This window comes from Sinocyclocheilus rhinocerous, unplaced genomic scaffold (genome assembly GCF_001515625.1).
Source record: "Sinocyclocheilus rhinocerous isolate Xijiao unplaced genomic scaffold, SAMN03320098_v1.1 scaffold3043, whole genome shotgun sequence".
Classification (NCBI taxonomy): Eukaryota; Metazoa; Chordata; class Actinopteri; order Cypriniformes; family Cyprinidae; genus Sinocyclocheilus; species Sinocyclocheilus rhinocerous.
The window spans coordinates 102943-122521 of NW_015654630.1; the positions used below are offsets into that span (position 1 = coordinate 102943).

General features: G+C 41.1%; 2 protein-coding genes across 3 annotated transcripts in view; one reads left to right on the forward strand and one right to left on the reverse strand.

Annotated features, from left to right (window-relative positions):
• The first annotated feature begins 6734 nt into the window (after positions 1-6734).
• On the forward strand, positions 6735-8685 carry LOC107717693 (vitelline membrane outer layer protein 1-like). 2 transcript variants are annotated; one of them, XM_016524529.1, is made up of 5 exons: positions 6735-7085; positions 7486-7628; positions 7722-7835; positions 8166-8347; positions 8441-8685. In XM_016524529.1, the coding sequence occupies exons 1-4, from the start codon at positions 6882-6884 to the stop codon at positions 8344-8346; spliced, it is 642 nt and encodes a 213-aa protein (XP_016380015.1). In that variant the 5' UTR covers positions 6735-6881; the 3' UTR covers position 8347; positions 8441-8685. The 2 variants fall into 2 exon arrangements, with proteins under 2 accessions (XP_016380015.1, XP_016380016.1); XM_016524530.1 differs by having other exon boundaries at positions 6736-7085; positions 7507-7628.
• An 8757-nt stretch (positions 8686-17442) lies between these two features.
• Positions 17443-19579, reverse strand: part of LOC107717697 (vitelline membrane outer layer protein 1-like) — a 29250-nt gene continuing 27113 nt past the window's right edge. The window contains exons 4-5 of the mRNA XM_016524535.1: positions 17635-17816; positions 17443-17543 (exon numbers count right to left, since the gene is read on the reverse strand). Coding sequence (XP_016380021.1) covers positions 17636-17816 — 181 coding nt within the window. The 3' untranslated portion in view covers positions 17443-17543; position 17635. The remainder of the gene's footprint in view (positions 17544-17634; positions 17817-19579) is intronic.

Sequence of the window (19579 nt, forward strand, 5' to 3'; positions counted from 1 at the left end):
TTGTGTGCATGTACACTACCAGTCAAAAGTTTTTGAACAGCAAGATTTTTAATGGTTTTTTAAATAAGTCTCTTCTGCTCACCAAGCCTGCATTTATTTGATTCAAAGTGCAGCAAAAACAGTAACATTTTGAAATATTTTTACTATTTAATATCGACTCCAAGCTTTTGAATGGTATATTGTATAATGTTACAAAAGCTTTTTATTTCAGATAAATGCTGATCTTTGGATCTTTCTATTCATCAGAGAATCCTGAAAAAAGTTTCTTGAACAGCAACTCAGAATATTAGAATGATTTCTGAAGAATCATGTGACTAGAGTAATGATGCTGAAAATGCAGCTTTGATCACAGGAATAAATTACATTTGAAAATATATTCAAATAGAAAACAGTTATTTTAAATAGTAAAAATATTTCAACATTTAAACAATTTAAAATCTCACTGTTCAAAACCTTTTGACTGGTAGTTTGTGTGTGTGTGTGTTTTTTTTTTTAAGACTAGATTTTGTATGCATACATATCTATGCAGCCCATTTTAGCTGAAATTGTGGCCCATTTTAGCTTAACCAGCCATTTCTACCTAAAATGAAGTTTTTCATAAAAACCGAAGTTTTTTTTTTAATTAAACTTTTTTTATTTGAAAAAGCATGTCAAAACATTGTTCATAAACGTTTGCTTTGTTGGTAAGCATATGTATAATTGCTTTAGTACCCTTATTGGTGATGAATGAAATTTACTATGTCAGGCTCACTTACCTTACAATTTCTCTGACAAGCTTAATGTAACACTCTGCCCTGCCTGCCTTAAGAAACTCAGACCAATCAAAATTATTGTTACATGTCAACAAGTGTTGAAGCAACAATGCAAGATCAGTTATTGTGACTGATTATAAACATTTGAAGAGATATGACGCTACAACCTTATTTGGCCCATTTTACCTGATAGCCCATTTTAGCGGACTTCACCCTACTAGTTATAGCAGGTTATAGGGGTTATTATGAATTCCTACATTAAGGGTTAGGAACAGCTTCTTCATAAGCTACAGTAGACAAATCAATTTTCTTTAATTTTCAGTAGTAAACTCGTGTTTTTTCTTCAGCTGGGGTCAGTGGACAGAAATCAAGTGGTGCCCTTCTGGATTCTTGACAGCATTTCAGCAGAGAGTCGAATCTTCTCAAGGAATAGAAGACGACACAGCGGCAAACAACATCAGGTGTATATAAGAAGGTGCTCGGCATAGGATCACTGATTCTTTCTCCTTCAGCGACGACATCTACTGCTCTTCGCTGATTCTACGAGATTTGAAGCCTTCGCCTGCAAGCTGATCCAGCCGCCGTTCTGCAGCAGCAAGATCAGCTCGCCGCCTCTGCTCTCTGCTCACCGCTTGCAGCTCGCCGCCCACAGCTCGCCGCTCTCAAGCAGCACTGATTAGCGCTGATGACGGGCACAGTGAATGCATGCGTACCTCACTCTCTCCACAAAGAGAGGTTTCCCCCGTCTCGTTCTCCCATCCACACCAGTGCCCCTATGCCATCGCTAGTGACCTGGTCTCGTTTGGGGGATCGGATGATGAGCCGCTTGATGACAGTATGTCCCTAGCGGCCTCGGATGCTGAGGATTGGTCGGGCTCCATTGCTGACCCCGCCCCCTTGCCATCTGCGGAGCCGATCGACGCCAGGGTTGGTACGGACACCGAGCTCATCCGTGTCCTATCAAAAGCCGTCGAGGAGCTCGGATTGGAGTGGTCTTCGCCTGAAGAACCCACTCGCAGCCGCCTAGACGTGTGGTTTCTGCCGGGACGCCGCCAGACCCCTCCTCAGCGAGCTGCACCCTTCTTCCCAGAGGTTCACGACGAGCTGACGAAGTTGTGGCGTGCCCCTTACTCAGCTCGTTTACGCTCCTCTGTCTCTCCCGCCCTCACTACGGTCAACGGCGCTGCACATAAGGGCTACGATAAGCTGCCTCCTCTGGACGAAGCGGTGGCTGCACACTTCTGCCCCCCCCGCTGCCATCGGATGGAAGGCAAAGGCCGCTCAACCCTCGAAGCCCTGCCGAACGACTTCAGCCCTTGCTGGTTGTGCTTACACCTCGGCGGGCCAGGCTGCGTCTGCGTTACACTCTATGGTGGTGCTCCAAGTGTACCAGGCGAAGCTCCTTCGCGCCATGGATGAGTCTGGGCCAGAACACTCTGCAGCGTTCACAGCGCTGCGCAGCGCCACCGATTTGGCCCTGCGCGCCACAAAGACGACTGCACAGGCCATTGGGAGGTCGATGGCCAGCCTGGTGGTGCTGGAACGCCACTTGTGGCTGAATTTGACAGAGATCAAAGAAGCGGATAAAACCATCTTCCTTGACTCCCCGGTCACCCCCACTGGCCTTTTAGGACCTGCTGTGGAAGGGTTCGCCGAGCGTTTCATGGCTGCACAGAAGTCGTCCAAAGCCATGCGACACTTCCTGCCGAAACGTTCCAGTTCTGCAGCTGCTGCCAGTCGCCCCAAGTGCAAAACGCTACCCTTTTCCGAAGCGCCAGGGACCCCGGCCCAAGGTTGTGCTGGACCCTGCTCCTCAGAAGCCATCCTGATCCCTCAGGAAGGAAGAGGAAGGGGCAAAGTCTCGCTGTGGCCGGACCACCCCCCAAACTGCCAGCACAACCCAGGACAACCCAGCCGGGGGTCCAGCACAACCCCCGGTCCAAGGTTGTGCTGGACCCTGCTCCTCAGAAGCCATCCTGATCCCTCAGGAAGGAAGAGGAAGGGGCAAAGTCTCGCTGTGGCCGGACCACCCCCCAAACCCCCCAAGCGGACAAAATAAAACACAAACATACTTAAAAAGAGAGCAAATTTCCTCTTCCAAACACGGTGAGCCTTCACAGCGACCTGCCGCCTAAACCAATTCAACCCCTTGCCACAAGGGCCAAGGCCTGGCAGGCCATCCCCGACATGTCAAAGTGGGTTATGGGGATTATAAAACGAGGTTATCTACTCCAATTAGCTCAAGAACCCCCGCGCTTCTGCGGTGTGATCCCCACCTTAGTAGGGAACACGAACGCTCACGTTCTTCGTTCCGAGGTGGCTGTGCTGCTGGCGAAACGGGCCATAGAAATCGTCCTGCCAGCTCAGAGTGAATCAGGCTTTTACAGCCGCTACTTTCTCGTCCCCAAAAAGGATGGCGGCCTCAGGCCCATCCTCGATCTCAGGATTTTGAACCGAGAATGACCATTTTGAAACAGATACTCTCGCTAATTTGCCCAGGGGACTAGTTCTTCTCTCTGGATCTGAAAGACGCTTACTTTCCCATTCAGATAGCCCCCCGTCACAGGCGCTTCTTGAGATTCGCCTTCGAGGGAGTGGCATATCAATATACGGTCCTGCCATTCGGGCTGTCTCTGAGGCTCTGGGGTCCTTCTTCGACTCAACCCAAATGAGAGCTGTATCCTCGCCGGAACATGTCCTGGCTATACAGCGGCTGGCGACCGCCTTCACGATTGGCGTCCCTTCCTCTCAGAGTGTTTCAGAGGAATGCTGGGCCTTATGACCTCTGCATCGCCAGTACTGCAGTTAGGCCTCCTTCGCATGCGGCCTCTTCAACACTGGCTGAAACCCCTGGTTCCATCCCGAGCTTGACGTCACGGACACCTTCATATCAAGGTGGAGCAAGCCTGCATCGCAGCCCTTGCCCCTTGGAAGGACCCTTTGTGGTTCAACCAGGGCGTACCCCTGGGGATGATGCACAAAAGGAAGGTCATCTTCACAGATGCGTAAAACACGGGCTGGGGATCCCTGTGCGACGGCAGACCAGCCTTTGGCGTGTGGTCGAGCGAAGAGACAAAGCTGCACATCAACTGCCTGGAAATGAGCAGCGCACATACCCGGCAAACTGATCCAGGGAGCAGACATGCTGTCTCGGAGCAACGTCCCCTCTGGTGAGTGGATGCTTCACCCCCAGACGGTTTGGAAAATATGGGTGATCTTCGGGAAGGCAGAGGTCGACCTCTTCGCCTCAGAAGACAACTCTCACTGCCCAATCTATTTTTCGAAGGAAAGGGATGCGCTGGCCCACGATTGGCCCAGCCTTCTCCTTTACGCTTTTCCCCCGATCGCCCTGCTCCCTCAGGTCATCAGGCGAATCAGGGAACAAAGGCACAAGGTTCTTCTAGTGGCCCCGCTCTGGAGAAACCAACTATGGTTCTCAGAGATGTCTCAGCTGCTCACGGCAGCTCCATGGCCCATTCTCCAGAGACGGGACCTCCTCTTTCAGGCGAACATGACGATATGGCACCCCCAACCCAAGTTGTGGGCCCTACACTTATGGCCTCTCGATGGGAGCCTATGAACCTCCCAGAGGGTGTCTTAAATACCATTTCTCAGGGTAGAACCCTGTCCACAAGGCGCCTCTATGCCCTCAAATGGTCGGTCTTCACCGCTTGGTGTACAAACCGCGGTGAAGATCCATCCACATGTGACATATCTTCAATATTGTCCTTCCTTCAAGAGCTGTTGGATAAGGGTCGCACCCCCTCCACTCTTAAGGTCTATGTGGCGGCTATAGCAGCTTTTCATGCTCCTATAGACGGGATATCGGTCGGCAGGAACAACCTCGTTGTTCGATTTTTGAAAGGGTCTAGGAGGTTGAACCCCCCTCGTCCTTCTACGGTCACTACGTGGGATCTGTCTACGGTTCTGAGGGCGCTCAAAAGCCCCCACTTTGAACCGCTGCAATCCGCTGATATTCGACCCGTCGCTAAAGACCGCTCTGCTATTGGCTTTGGCATCGGTTAAGCGAGTTGGAGATTTACAGGCGCTCTCTGTGAGCCCAGGCGTTAAAAATCTACACTGACCGCTCCGCCTCCTTTAGGCAGTCAGCTCTTTGTATGCTTTGGTGGCCGCACCAAGGGGCTTCCGGTCACAAAGCAAAGACTATCCCGTTGGATAGTCGACGCAATAGCCCTTGCATACTCTTCCTTGGGCCTTCAATGCCCCATCGGGGTCAGAGCACATTCCACGAGAGGCATGGCCTCATCCTGGGCATGGTCCAGTGGTGTGTCCATTGCAGAAATTTGTGCGGCGGCCGGCTGCTCCTCACCGTCCACCTTAGTCAGGTTCTACAACCTGGACGTCCCTGCATTGCAGGCTCAGGTCCTTTCTGCTTAACTGTCTCTCTGAGCTCAAAACGCTCCAGGAACCATACCCCTGCCCTAAGTCTGGATTTAATCCTTGCTGGATTTGACTATGTTTCGAACCCGCTGAAGTTCCCACGCCTGGGCTTAGCTTCCGGCACACTCTTGACCCTATCTAGTTCCGAGGCTGTGCAAAGCTCTAAGAACGATTATGTAAGGCCGGGCTCGACCTCTATGAGTTAGCCCATTTCTTTGCCTCCTCTTGACCCCGAAAAGAATCTGGGTCTCTGGCTATGGCCTGCTTCATTGTAGTTATCACCAAGTATGTTTACACACACACAGGGCCGGAGTGGGACTCATTTTCAGCTCTGGAGTTTCATGCCTTAGACCGGCCCACTTTAGTTCACGACTGACTATATTTAAATAATGGAATTAAAACCTCAGTATATAAGTCTGCAATAGTGCACTGTTCTCTACAGCCTTGTAGTTCATTGCATTTTTCTAGAGCAATTTGTACCATAATGTATGTCTGCCTGCAGTCAAAAAGTTCTCAGAAATAATCATTTGTTTTATTTAACCTATTTATGTACAATAATTTAAAAAATAATGTCATACAAAAAATGGCATTGGCCTGAGTAAATTGTAGACTACCATTATAGAATTGTGACTGCACAAGTAGTGTACTAATTTAGGAGGTGAAAATGTGAAATGACATGCATACAAAAGGCATGAAATTTTATTTCAATTTTATTTATCAGATTTTATTGCAATAATATAGCCTATGAAACAGGAGCAGCCGGAAGAGGATGTTGCTTACTCTTAAAGCCTTTCTCAAATGTCTACATTCACAAATAAAACTATGATTTTTGCAAAAAGAATGATTAATTATCAACTGAGAATTTGTTATTCATATGGTCTGGTGGTCATACGGCATATGCCTGCGAATATGGGACAAACTGCGTTCCGTATAGCTTTCGTACGGGACGCTTCTTTGATCCCTTAAATACAGGACAATTCTATATAATACGGAACGGTTGGCAGCCCTATCGCAGGCTGCACTCTGTGAATTGTAATTGTTTAAATGAATGTACAGATATGTTATTTACAAGTGTGGGGACTCTAGACTCAAGATAGGCATACAGGTATTTTGCTGGATCAGTGTTTGTGTTTTTGTGTGTTCATTTACATACAGGTTGTTGATGTGTTCATCTGTGCTCCTGGCTGCTGATTGGCTAGAACCAGATATCACCGTATTGATAAACTGTATAAATGCATTCTGAAGCAGCTGTGAAAGAGTCAGGCAGATTCACGAGTTCACACTAACATATAACTGGACTGAGCAATTTGGCGTGCTGTCCAGAGGGAGGGCTCCGAGCTCAGAGAACTCCCCCTATCCCTAAAATGGGATGAGAAATAGAATAAGAGTGAGGAGTTGGGGTGGAGGAGGGATGCTGGAAAACTGTCGTGGGACAGAGGTAAGTTGGCTGTATATATGTAGGCTACGTATTGTGCTAGTTAAGGTGATTAACTAACGAGCTCCACCTGTGCCGAATTGATTGATTATCTGATCGTGCTCCTCCCGGAACTTGTTAATGAAACATTATTTCTGCTAACAGACCACAGGCAGTTGAGAAAGGTTTCTTGTTTTGGATTTGAAGAAACTGTTCCTTTGAGTAATTTTACTGGCTCTGGTTCAGTTTTACTTTACAAACCAAACCGAATTAATTTCATCAGTGTTTTGATCCATCAGGCTAGTGCTGCAGCAATGCATCAGTTCATTTCCATGTTGTTTTCACTGCTAGTCATTACTGGACTGCAGGTGAGTGAGTCCACAGGAACACGTTCTGAGCGAAGCATCGACAGAAGTTACAGATCAGAGCTGACTGTGCCGAATGGAGGGAGATGGGGGTCGTGGGGTCCGAGGGAAATGTGTCCAACTGGAACGTATGCTGTAGGATTCAGTCTAAAGGTAAGCTAAGAATTGACTTAATTGCAGTAGTATGGGGTTTGTTTAATGCTTGAAAGTGTAAGCTGGTGACTGAGGGTTGAAAGTTCAAACCCTTTGAAAAAAATCAACTCTGGAGTTGCGTTTAGTGATTCAGTTCCAGGTATTTCTAAGGAAACTGCACCTGCTCAAGTTTGACTGCTTTGATTCATACTAAAGAAACCAAGTTGAATGTTACTATGGATTGGGTTAGTCCAGGGATTCCCAGCCCTGTTTCTGAAGATACACCAACAGTAAATGTTTGATTCAACTGAACACATCTTTAGTAGACATCCAAAATGTGTGATGTTGGTGGACCTCCAGGAACACTAGAGGTTGGTGTTAAGATTACTCCATTTCTCTTTCTAATACTGTATGTCTTTAGTGTTGTTGTTGTTGTGTTAAGGTGGAATATCGTACTCTAGGGGATGACACTGCACTCAATGGGATTCGCCTATTCTGCATTGATGCGTCTAAAGTCTCAAACTCTATTCGTGACTACGCCTCAGTTCAGTCAAGTGTAGGCCGGTAATGGGCTAAAGATTTTCTTTTCATAAGCTAGACAAATAAATTCTTAAATAATGATTGGTTTGATCAAAGCCTGTTGTTGTTTTTCTTCAGCTGGGGTGTGTGGACAGTTATCAAATGGTGTCGTCCTGGATTGTTGACTGCTTTTAAACTGAAAGTCGAAAGGCCTCAAGGAGATGGTGACGATACGGCCGCAAACAACGTCTTGTGAGATTGTGCTGTGCTAAAAGTCCTTTTAATCTAATTTGGTGCTCTAAATGACTGGTCTTTTGCAAGTTGCTTGTAAATCACTCATTATGCTTAACTATCATCACCAAATCTTACTGAAACTGATTGCAGGGCTCCAGACTGTGACTAAAATGGTTGCATTTGTGACTAAAAATATTAATACAGGAGTAATATGTTTGCTGAGGTACTGTATAAGTGTTATGGTTTAAATGTGCATGTAATGCCCTTTTCTCTCTTGTTTTGCCTTGTTTCGTTAATATTGATTGAAACCACATTTTTATTATGTTGTTGTTGCACCCAATCTTCCAGGGTCCAATGCAGTCATGGGCCTTCTTTAGTGGGTGAAGGCACAAGCTGGGGTGAATGGGACTACTGGAGTAATACATGTGAAGGAAAAGGGATTTGTGGTATCCAGACACGGGTAGAAGAGTCACAGGGAGGAGGAGACGACACCGCTCTCAATGATGTGCGCATGTACTGCTGTGATTAAGGTGATGTGAACATAATCAAACACTTGGAATCACCGCTGTTTGGAAGATCTGTGATGTTAGTGCTGGCTTACCTGACTCTGGCTTTTCTTTCAGTTGTTAGAGGCCGACAGTAAGAAGATCAGCTGGATCATAATTGATCAGCATACTGTTATGAGCTCACGTTAACCATGTCCTATAAAAGCCAGTCACACAAAGCCTGAGATGTGATCAGGACCTCAACACAGAGCAGAGGCCGACTGTACATCTCACTTATTGTGTCTTATCAGTTCATGCATTTCACCATCCTGAACTCCCATGAATTATGTCCCAATCTATTAAAATAGTAATTTAACTTGAAATGACACAGTTTGTCTGATTTTAATGTGCTTCGTTGACCTGATTGAAATCATTAATTGAATATTTCTTTGCTTATTATTATTATTATTATTATTATTATTATATATATATATATAATATATAATATAATATATATAATTTGAATTATTTTAATTTTTCATCTTCAAACTTAAAATCAGTAAGCTTTTATTTTGGCGGGTTGCCGGCAAGTAAGCATATGCGCTTCCGGGTTTAGTTATGTACTTAATAAAATACCCTGCAATTGTATTTTTAGTATATTAAACTGGCGTACTTAAAGTCTGCTAAATTGGAACAACTAGCTTTGTACTTAATGCACTTTAATTGTGCTGAAGTCCAACTAAAGATATACTGAACTATATTTGTGCTAAAGTGGAACTATTGCAAGTATACTTCAGGTACACTTTAAATATTTTGCATTTGAAAACTGATATTCAAAGATCATACAATCCTCATCAAACGTGATATTAAAATGCATACATTCAGGTCTATATATATGGACACTGACATGATATTCATAATTCTGGCTCTGTATGCCACCAGAATAGAATTTTAAAATAAAGCGAGATGAAATTGAAGTGCAGACTTTAAGCTTTAATTCAAGGGGTTGAACAAAAATATAACACAAAATGCTTAGGAATTACAGCCATTTTTATACACAGTCCCCCCCCATTTTCAGGGGCTCAAATGTAATTGGACACGCATCTAATCATAATGTTCATTTTTAATATTTTCTTGAGAATCCTTTGCAGGCAGTGACTGCCTTAAGTCTGGAACTCATGGACATCAGCAGAGACTGGGTTTCTTCTTTGTGATGCTTTGCCAGGCCTTTACTGCAGCTGACTTCAGCTATTTGTTTGTTTGTGGATCTTTAGTTTTGTCTTCAGCGAGTGAAATGCTGCTCAATCGGGTTGGTATTTCTTTTCCATTGCAGAATATTCCCCTTTTTTTTTTTTTTACCTTCAAAAACTCTTGGGTTGCTTTAGCTGTATGTTTTGTATGTCCATTTGTACTATGAAGCGCTGCCCAATCAACTTTGCTCCATTTGCCTGAATCTGGGGAGAGAGTATATCCCTGTACACTTCAGAATTATTCTGGCTGCTTCTGTGACTTCATCACTAAACACCAGTAACCCAGTGCCACTGGAAGCCATGCATGCTCATGCCATCACACTGCTCCACCATGTTTCACAGATGATGTTGTATGCTTCCGATCATGAGTTGTTCCAGGCTTTCTCCATACATTTTTCTTCCTGTCATTCTTAATTTCAGCGGTCCAAAGAATGCTTTTCCAGAAGAGGTCTGGCTTTTTTCAATGTTTTTTGGCAAAGTCTAATCTGGCCTTGTTTGCACCTTGTGGTGAACCCTGTGTATTTGCTCTGGTGAGGTCTTCTCTTGATTGTAGACTTTGACAGTGACGCGTCTGTCTCCTGGAGTGTTCTTCTCTTAGCTGGATGTTGTGAAAGGGTTTTTCTTTACCATGGAGAGGATTCTCCAATCATCTACCACTATTGGCCTCTGTGAATGTCCAGGCCTTTTTATGTTGCTGAGCTCACCAGTGCGTTCCTTTTTTTTTTTCTCAATGTTCCAAACTGTTGATTTGGCCGCTCCTAATGTTTCTGCTATCTTTCTGAATGATTTCTTGTTTTCGAAACCTAACAATTGTCTGTTTTACTTGCATGCAGAGCTTCTTTGACTGCATGATGTGGTTTCAGAGCAACAGCTTCCAAATACAAATGGCACACTTAGAATCAACTTCAGACATTTTACCTGCTTAATTGATGTAGAAAAATGAAAGAATAGCCCACAACTGTCCATCAAACAGCTTTTGAGTCAACTGTCCAATTACTTATGAACCCTTGAAAAAGGGGGATGTGCATATATAAAAGAGCTGTAATTCCTCAACCGTTCCACCGATTTTGATGAGAATCCGCTTAAATTACAGCTCAGTGTGCACTTTAAACCAATATTCATTATATAACTGTAACTAGAATATGTTTAGGTCAACATCTGAAGTAATAAAAACTGTGCCTGTGTCCAAATATATATGGACCTGACTGTATTAGACTTCATTTTGAGAAATGTGCATTGTGCACACGTGAGAAAGCATGCAGTAGCATGAGAAGAGTCTTTACAATAAAGAATTAAATGATTTCTGTGAACCCATTAAATATAAAAATAAAAAATGCATTAAGATTTCCCAAGAGGTCCAAGAAATGCCATTTGAAAGGAGTTTTTGATGGTGTCCAATCAGCTGATAAAAACATCACAATAATCCACAAGTAATCCACAGCACTCCAGTCCATCCGTTAACACCTGGAGAAGACAAAAGCTGAAACAAATCCAGCATTAAGGCATTTTTAATTAAAATACCATAATCCATAATAAACTAGTGCTGTCAAACGATTAATCGTGATTAATCGCATACAAAAAAGTTTTTGTTTGCATAATATATGTCTGTGTTCTGTGTATATTTATTATGTATATAATACACACACATACAGTATATATTTATATTCATATAATTTATATAATAAATGAATATATTTAATATATAAACATAACATATTTTTCTGAAATATATACATGCATGTGTGTGTATTTATATATACATAAATATACACAGCACACACACATATATTAAGTAAACAAAAACTTTTATTTTGGATGCGATTAACACTTCCTCCAGTGAAAAAGTGGTCTGGTCTGAATCAGGAGAGAAATCTGCACAGATCAAGCAGCGTTTAAAACAGTCCAAAACAGCTCTAAACAAATATGTGGCTGGATTTTGATGTGAGAGACAACAGGAGATGGACTTTTTCACTGGAGGAAACGTTAGTATGGATTATGGACTAAAAATGTCTTGATGGATTTGTTTCAGCTTTTGTCTTCTCCAGATGTTAACTGATGGACTGGAGTGCTGTGGATTATTGTGATGTTTTTATCAGCTGTTTGGACTCTCATTCTGACGGCATCCATTGGTGAGCAAGTGATGGAATACTACACTAGGTTCATTTTTTGATGAAGTATTAATTTAAAGGAATTTGCTTTACAGTATATTTGTCTTTAAAACCTCATGAAAGGTAATAAAAAATGTAAACTATCAAGCAAAGCTGTTTCAAAGGGCACATGCATTTGACCCGATCAGTCAGTGTTTTTCTAAAGTGTGTTATTTACATCATTTACTTTTGCTTTATCATCTTGAACGATAATATGGATAAACACTGATTCTTTCTTTCCTCATGCAAATTACTACAACTTCAAAAGTCAAGTTGTTTGAAAATATTTCTAGTTAAATTTGTCTCGTGCACCTCGTAAGAAAGAAAATCATACGGGTTTGAATGAAGGTGAGTAAATGATGACAGAATGATCATTTTAGCTGATCTTTTCCTTGCAAGTGTTGATACATGAAATGCAAATCTAAGTAAATTTGAGGTAGTTGTTTTTTTATGTCGAGTTTATATTCTCTGTGTTGCAAAACATGCTTAGTATTTTTCTCTGTACTCTCCAAAATTACAAAATCAAAGCAGCAACTCAACATTTGATGGGAATTTAACCAAGTAAAACACTTTCCAGGGACACTAACGGTTTGTGTGTGCATTTACAGGACATTGACGTGTGCTTAAAGTGCGTTCAAGTCATGTCGGATAGATCGTATTTACGAGTTGAACACACATGAACGCCACCACAAAGTCGTTTTTACGAGTGGGAAAATCGAAATTTTCTTTAAGACCAGAGTTTCCGAGTTGGGGGCGTGTCAGTGAGAAAATGTGTCGGATGCAATGGACGCAGCCAAAAGAGCCAGCCAATGCGTTCAAGTCCTCCTGGGATGTTCCTACTTACGACTTGACAAGTCGTAATAACGAGGTCGCCGTGATTTTGCCAAGTAAGACATGTTCCTGGATTAACATCTTTTGTTGATCCTGGATCAGCATAACTGCCCAAAAATATAGACTTAACCCAATCCCTAACCCTAAACCTAACCCTACCCATAATTTATTCCTAAAAACAGTGTGCAATGATAGTTGATTAACAAGGGTGTCGAAGCACCTAACCCTGATTGTAAGCCTAAAACAGACATTTACTGAAAAGTTATCCCTCAATTCTGATTGGTTGATAGGAATGTTGTTCCAGGATCAACAAGGATGTTGATCCAGGAACATGTTGTACTTGGTGAAATCACTGTCACCTAATAACGACGTCAGGTATGTTCAAGTCACTTTGGTCGGAACAAGATGGCGATTTATCTTTTCTATGTATAATTCAACAATTTTTTTTAACTCTACATATACAAAATGATGAATAAAGAATGTGCATCATTGACTTTTTGCTTTTTCTGTTATTCAATTTATGAAGGTGATGTAAACTGACTCATTAGGCTATGTTCTATGGTAATTATACAATAATATAATATTTTGTATATGTAACTTATATAGTTTTATTTTACATTACAAAAAAATATATATAATTTTATTAAAGGGGTAATATGATACGATTTAAATTTTTCCTTTCTCGTTGGAGTGTTACAAGCTCTTGGTGCATAAAGAAGATCTGTAAAGTTGCAAAGACTAAAGTATCAAATCCAAAGAGATATTCTTTATAAAAGTTAAGAGTCAGCCACACCTACACTGTAATACCTGATAAGTTAAGAATACTCAAAACATTTGTGGAAACTTATTGCCTCAAAATATTTGAGTAAACAAACTCAATTTTTTTAAGCTAGTAGAGCTTACAATTTTTATGACAAGTGGGGCGGGGCTGAGAGCCATGGGAGCCAAGCCCAGCCTCCCTTCCATGATCCTACCCCACTCATCACAACGATAATTATATATAACTTGATTCCATTAACAGCACATTCATTCAGATCTTTACAGTGCTAGTTAGCAACAGCACACTTGCACGTTCTAATGTAGTTATCAAAAAGACTCACAATACTTGCATGTAAATAGTCAAACAACATGCAGTATAAAGAATCTTTAATTTTTGCTGTCCATCCTCAACCTAACCACAGGCTCTACTCTTCACCACAACGGTAACCCTACAAAACCAACCATGTAAATCCTAACATAACACAACATTTAAGTACCAACTTATGTCTCTCTACGTTAATCTTGTGTAAAAACACACAAAATAACACTTAATTTCTACATTTATTTTCCTTGTTGTCTGATGCAAAGCATGCTGGGAATTAGAAAACGCAATCATTTTAAGTTCACCTTACTACAACAATATTTTAAATTTATAGAACGTATTTCAATTAAGTCCAATTAACTTTCATTATTATTTGAGTGAAGTTAACTCATTTCATTTAATTAATTTCACTGTTCGGTTTTACGGTGTACCTAAAACGCCTCGTTTAAACACGCCCCCATATAACTACGTCACTATGTGGGAAGATTTGCATAACGCCGCCCAAATGTTCACGCAAAGAAAGAAGGCGTAACTTTTATTCTCGCTGTAGTATTGTTGCTGCCGCCGCCATGTCGTGAAGACGCTGTGTGTTTCGTTGTGAAAGCGAAACTACTTTGTTTGGTCTTCCAAAAGAGGACGATATCCGCTCACTCAAGCCGGCCTCCGCTCACTCTAGGCCCCGCGGCCTCCGCTCACTCAAGGCCGCGGTGTGTGACGCATTTCAGAAAGGCGGGGCATAGAGGAGAAACAATAATGTACAGTATGTGGAAAATATGTGTTTTTTTACCTTAAACCACATAAACACATTTCATTACACCAAATACACAACATAATGTTCTTTTTAGCAGCATCATATGACCGCTTTAATTTCAACAAATTTACTGTCAATACTGACGCTGCATAACTCTTTTGGCTCTTAAACATCTGGAGGGAGAATATGGATACAACAATTCAGATAGATAAATAGGGGCTAGATCATGTAACGATTTATATACAAATAAAATTATTTTAAAGTCAATTCTAAATTTAATAGGCAGCCAATGAAGGGTCCGCAGAATTGGAGTAATGTGAGTGCTTTTGCGGCAATTATGAAGAAATCTGGCAGCAGCATTTTGAACAAGTTGAAGGCGATCAATTAATGACTTAGAGCTACCACAGTATAGTGAATTGCAGTAGTCTAAGCGTGAGGTGACAAAAGCATGAACAGCTTTGATAAAAACTAGAACCTATTAGAGAGGAGATATGTTTGTCAAAGTTTAATTACAATGTTTAATTGTTTGGGAATTGAGGATACTAATTGTTAAAGTTCTACAAGCAAAATTCTTGTCCAATCTCGCTTGATACAAGACTTCAGAAGCTCAGCAGTCTGTGATTGTTGTTGTCTGAGTCTCCTTTTCATGATGAGCCATACTTTTTCAATAGGAGACAGAGACTGCTGGCCAGTCTAGCACATTCACTGTCTACGAAACCACACTGTTGTAGCACATGCAGAATGAGAGCTGGCATTGTTTTGATCTAATAACCATGGACTTCCCATGAAAGACATCATCTTGATGGCAGTATATATCTCTGTACAATCCCAGTATATGCCTCCATGTCAATTGGTACCATCACACATATTCTGTTTGCTCTGCTGCGCCCCCATATTATGACAGATGTTTGCTTTTGTTTCTGTCACTGATGAAAGTCTGGATGGTCCCTTTGGTTTTTGGGACTGAGAACTCGAAATCCATTTTTCCCGGAAACAAGTTGAAATGTGAACTCATCTGAGTACAGCACACATTTTCTTTTTGACTATCTGAGATGAGCTCTGGCCCAGAGAACCCAGCAGCATCGCTGCATAGAATTGATGTATAGCTTTCTCCTAGAGCTAGATTAACAAAGATTCAAGTTGCATTTCTTGATGCAGCAGCAGACTGTTCAGTGACAGCAGTTTTCTGAAGTACTCCTGCAAATATTCAAGTTGCATTTCTTGATGCAGCAGCAGACTGTGGTAAATGACAGTGGTTTTCTGAAGTACTCCTGAGCCCATGTGGCTATATTTAACATGACGGTTTCTTATGCAATGCCATCTGAGGGCTCAAAGGTCGAGCACATTCAAGTGAGGTTTCCTGCCTTGCCCTACATGTACTGTGATTTCTCTGGATTCCCTGGATCTTTTCACAATATTATGTATGGTAGTTGGTGAAAGACCTCAATTCTGTGCAATTTTGCATTGCAAAATGTGAGATTTGTTTGTATGACACTTCTCTTGTGAAATTTGGCACCAAGTGATGAGCCATGATCCAGCTTTGCTTGCAAACACTGAGATGCTCCTTTTATACCCAAACATGATACCCTGACCTATTACCAATTCACCTGCTTACTGTGAACTGTTTCAAAAGAGTTTAACATGGATATTCTATAAACTTTTCACTTTTATTTTGCCTCTGTCCCAACTTTTTTGGAGTGTGTTGCAGCCGTCAAGATCAAAATTTGTTCATATTTATAAAATACATTTACGTTGGTCAGTGAAAACTTTGGAAATATTTTCTTTGTACTTTTGTCAATTAAATAAAAGTTAAAGAGAATGAACACATCAGATTCTTGATTGTATTGTACTTTACAAAACATCCCAACTTCTCTGGAATTGGGGTTGGACAACTTGATTTCTGAAGTCATAGTAATTTGCACGAAGAAATAAATACACATAACTACAGAATCAGTGTTTATCCATATTATCGTTCAAGAAAATAATGCAAAACTAAATGATTGTGAAAGTCAATAAACAGACTTAAGACAAACGCTGACTATTCGGGTCAAATGCTGCTCATTGCCGGTAAAGCATGTGCCATTTGAAACAGCTTTGCTTGATAGTTTACATTTTTTATTATCTTTTATGAAGTTTTAAAGACAAATAGATACTGTAGAGCAGAAAACTTTAAATAAATAGTTTGCTGTAAATTTGCTCACCCTCAGGCCATCAAAGATGTAGATGAGTTTGTTTCTTCATCAGGTTTGGAGAAATGTAGCATTGCATCAGTGTCTCAGCAATGGATGCTCTGCAGTGAATGGGTGCCGTCAGAATGAGAGTCCAAACAGCTGATAAAAACATCACAATAATCCACAGCACTCCAGTCCATCAGATAATGTCTTTAGAAGATAAAAGCTGTGTGTTTGTAAGAAACAATTCCTTAAGAAGTTTTTAACTAAAATGCGAGTCCATAATCCATAATAACACTTCCACCAGTGAAAAGTCCATCTCCTGTTGTCTCTCACATCAAAATCCACACACATATTTGTTTAGAGCTGTTTTGGACTGTTTTGGCTTGTAAATGGTGCTTGATCTGTGCAGATTTCTCTCCTGATTCAGACCAGACCACTTTTTCACTGGAAGAAGCGTTATGATGGATTATGGAGGATTATTGTGATGTTTTTATCAGCTGTTTGGACACCATAAAAAAAACTCCTTTCAAATGGCATTGCTTTGACCTTTTGGGAATTTTTTATTTTGATATTTAATGGGTTCACAGAAATAATTTAATTATTTATTGTAAAGATTCTTCTCATGCTTTGATGTTAAAATTAAAGTTATTGGAAATGTGCCTGTTCTCCACAAAGCATTTCTTCATTTTATGATTAGTCAATCATGAGAAAAAATAAAAAATAAAATAATGAATGAGATGCAAAGAAATATTCAATTATTAATGACTTCTGATAGATGATTTTAATAGATGTTAGGATATAATTATGCAAATTATGAAAAAGCATGGCCATGTAATAAATGAGATGATGTACAGTCGACCTCTGCTTTGTGTTGAGGTCCTGATCACATGCTTTATTTTGTGTTAATGACTAGGTGTTGTATGACATGGTTAATGTGAGCTCATAACAGTATGCTGATCAATTATGATCCATCTGATCTTCTTGGTCTTGTTGTCGTCATCTAACACCTGAAAGAAAAGCCAAACTCAGATAAGCCAGCACTAACATCACTGAGATCCAAACAGCTGTGATCTGAGTGTTTGATTGCGTTCACATCACCTTAATCGCAGCAGAACATGCGCACGTCATTGAGAGCGGTGTCGTCTCCTTCTCCTTGTGGCTCTTCTATACGCGACTGGATACCACAAATCCATTTTCCTACACATGTATGACTCCATTTGCCCCAATCGCCCCAGTTTGTACCGTCACCCTGCAGTAAAGACCCTCCACTGCATGTGAATCTGGAAGAAATTTGGATGTGACAACATTATGATAAAATATGTGGGGGGAATGCACACAGGAAATGCACACTGTAAAAAAATTTTTTGTGAAATTTACGGTAAAATACCGGCAGCTGTGGTTGCCAGAACTTCACTGTAAAAAATATGGAAGCAACATTTTAGGTTTTACAGACTTAATCTAAATTCACAATAAAATACCGCATTTCATTAACTGATGTAATGGTAATAAACCAACATATTGAAGTGTTAATATCTGTTTTGAACCATTGTAATACTGATAACCACCAAAAACTGGTGGTGATGAGAAAGTCACATGATGAACCAAAGCTCATCACAAACAGCTTTTCTACGAGCTGAGGAGGGCAATACTTATATATAGAAGGTAATAATGCAATAAACATTCATTTAACAACATTAGATGTAAGATTAAACCCTAATGTACACAACTGATAAGAAAAAACTAAGAAGAAACATGTTATTTCAACAAAAAAACATTGAAGTGTCATGCAGGGAATTCTGGGAGTGTCAATATATGTTTTTCACTGTAAATTATACAATGACTTTTTCTTTTTTCACTTCCAAAAACCGTATTTTTAACAGTATTTTACTGTAGAATCACACTAAATGTAATTACATTTATTCACCGAATATAGTATGGAAACTTACTGTTAACCAGTTAACAGGTTTTTACTGTAGCATTTTTACAGTCTTTTACTGTTAAAATCACAATCATTTTTTCACAGTGTAATTCTACATGATATTTAATCAATTTTACACCAGACATGATTTTGATTTTGTTCTTTATTTTGAACTTGATTTTGTTCTGTAAATTTTAAAAATGATTGCATTACTACTAGTACTGTTAAACAGATCTCTGGGAGCTCCAAAACTGCGTGGGCCCTTAGAATTGTCCTAACTTTCCCCCCCTTAGCGGCGCCCCTGCTAACAAAATAAGGCAAAACTCTTGGAACTTGCAATATTGACCAGAGGTCTGTAGCACAAAACTGGTTTCAATGGCTACTCAGCTGAGTATTATGAGTTTATTTTGAACAAACTTGAGTGAATATTAACCAAATTATCCACAAATGTTTTTTTTTTTCACTCCAAAACTGAGGTGCATAAGCACAGATCAATGAGGCCTACAATCAATCGGTTCCAAAAAGATTTGTTGATGATAATAAAGTATAATAATGAGTGATTTACAAGCAATAACCAAGTACTAACCTTCAACCCTCAGTCACCAGCATACACTAGTCACCATATGACTAGTAAGTCAAATCTCAAATAACTGCCCTGATGACTTTTGTTCTACCCGCTTAAATGATAGAAGTACTTGCGCTGTGCCTTCAGTGAGCGTAGCCTCTGCGTGGGCGCTGCCGAGACAGGCGACGCACTCAAGGGGTCCTTGCATGAGCCACACTCGGGGCGCGACATTTGAAACAACGCACGCTGAGAAATTTGCTCTTTAGGAATTGCTCTTGCTTGCTCTTCAAGCGCCGGATGGCCACAGTGAATCCTCGCTGCTTCAGGCGTCTTCGACGGCGGCGAGCAGAGCTGGAGTTTCTTCTTCCTCGGCTTCTTGGCTTCTTCCAGAGTCAGCGAAGAGATGATCCTCGTCGCTGAAGGAGAATGATCTGATGAATGGCGCTGCGAGCCGACTTATATACAGGTCGGCTCCAACCCTTCTGGCGGGCTAAAGCGCCATTGGTTTGTGCAGCTACACAAACGTGAACAAATCAGGCTTCAGTACAGAGTAAAACAGG

Coding starts and splice junctions, on each gene's coding strand:
- LOC107717693 (XM_016524529.1), top strand. CDS start 6,882: ATGCATCAGTTCATTTCCATGTTGTTTTCACTGCTAGTCATTACTGGA. Junction 7,086..7,485: donor CTGTAGGATTCAGTCTAAAG/GTAAGCTAAGAA, acceptor GTATGTCTTTAG/TGTTGTTGTTGTTGTGTTAA. Junction 7,629..7,721: donor GTTCAGTCAAGTGTAGGCCG/GTAATGGGCTAA, acceptor GTTTTTCTTCAG/CTGGGGTGTGTGGACAGTTA.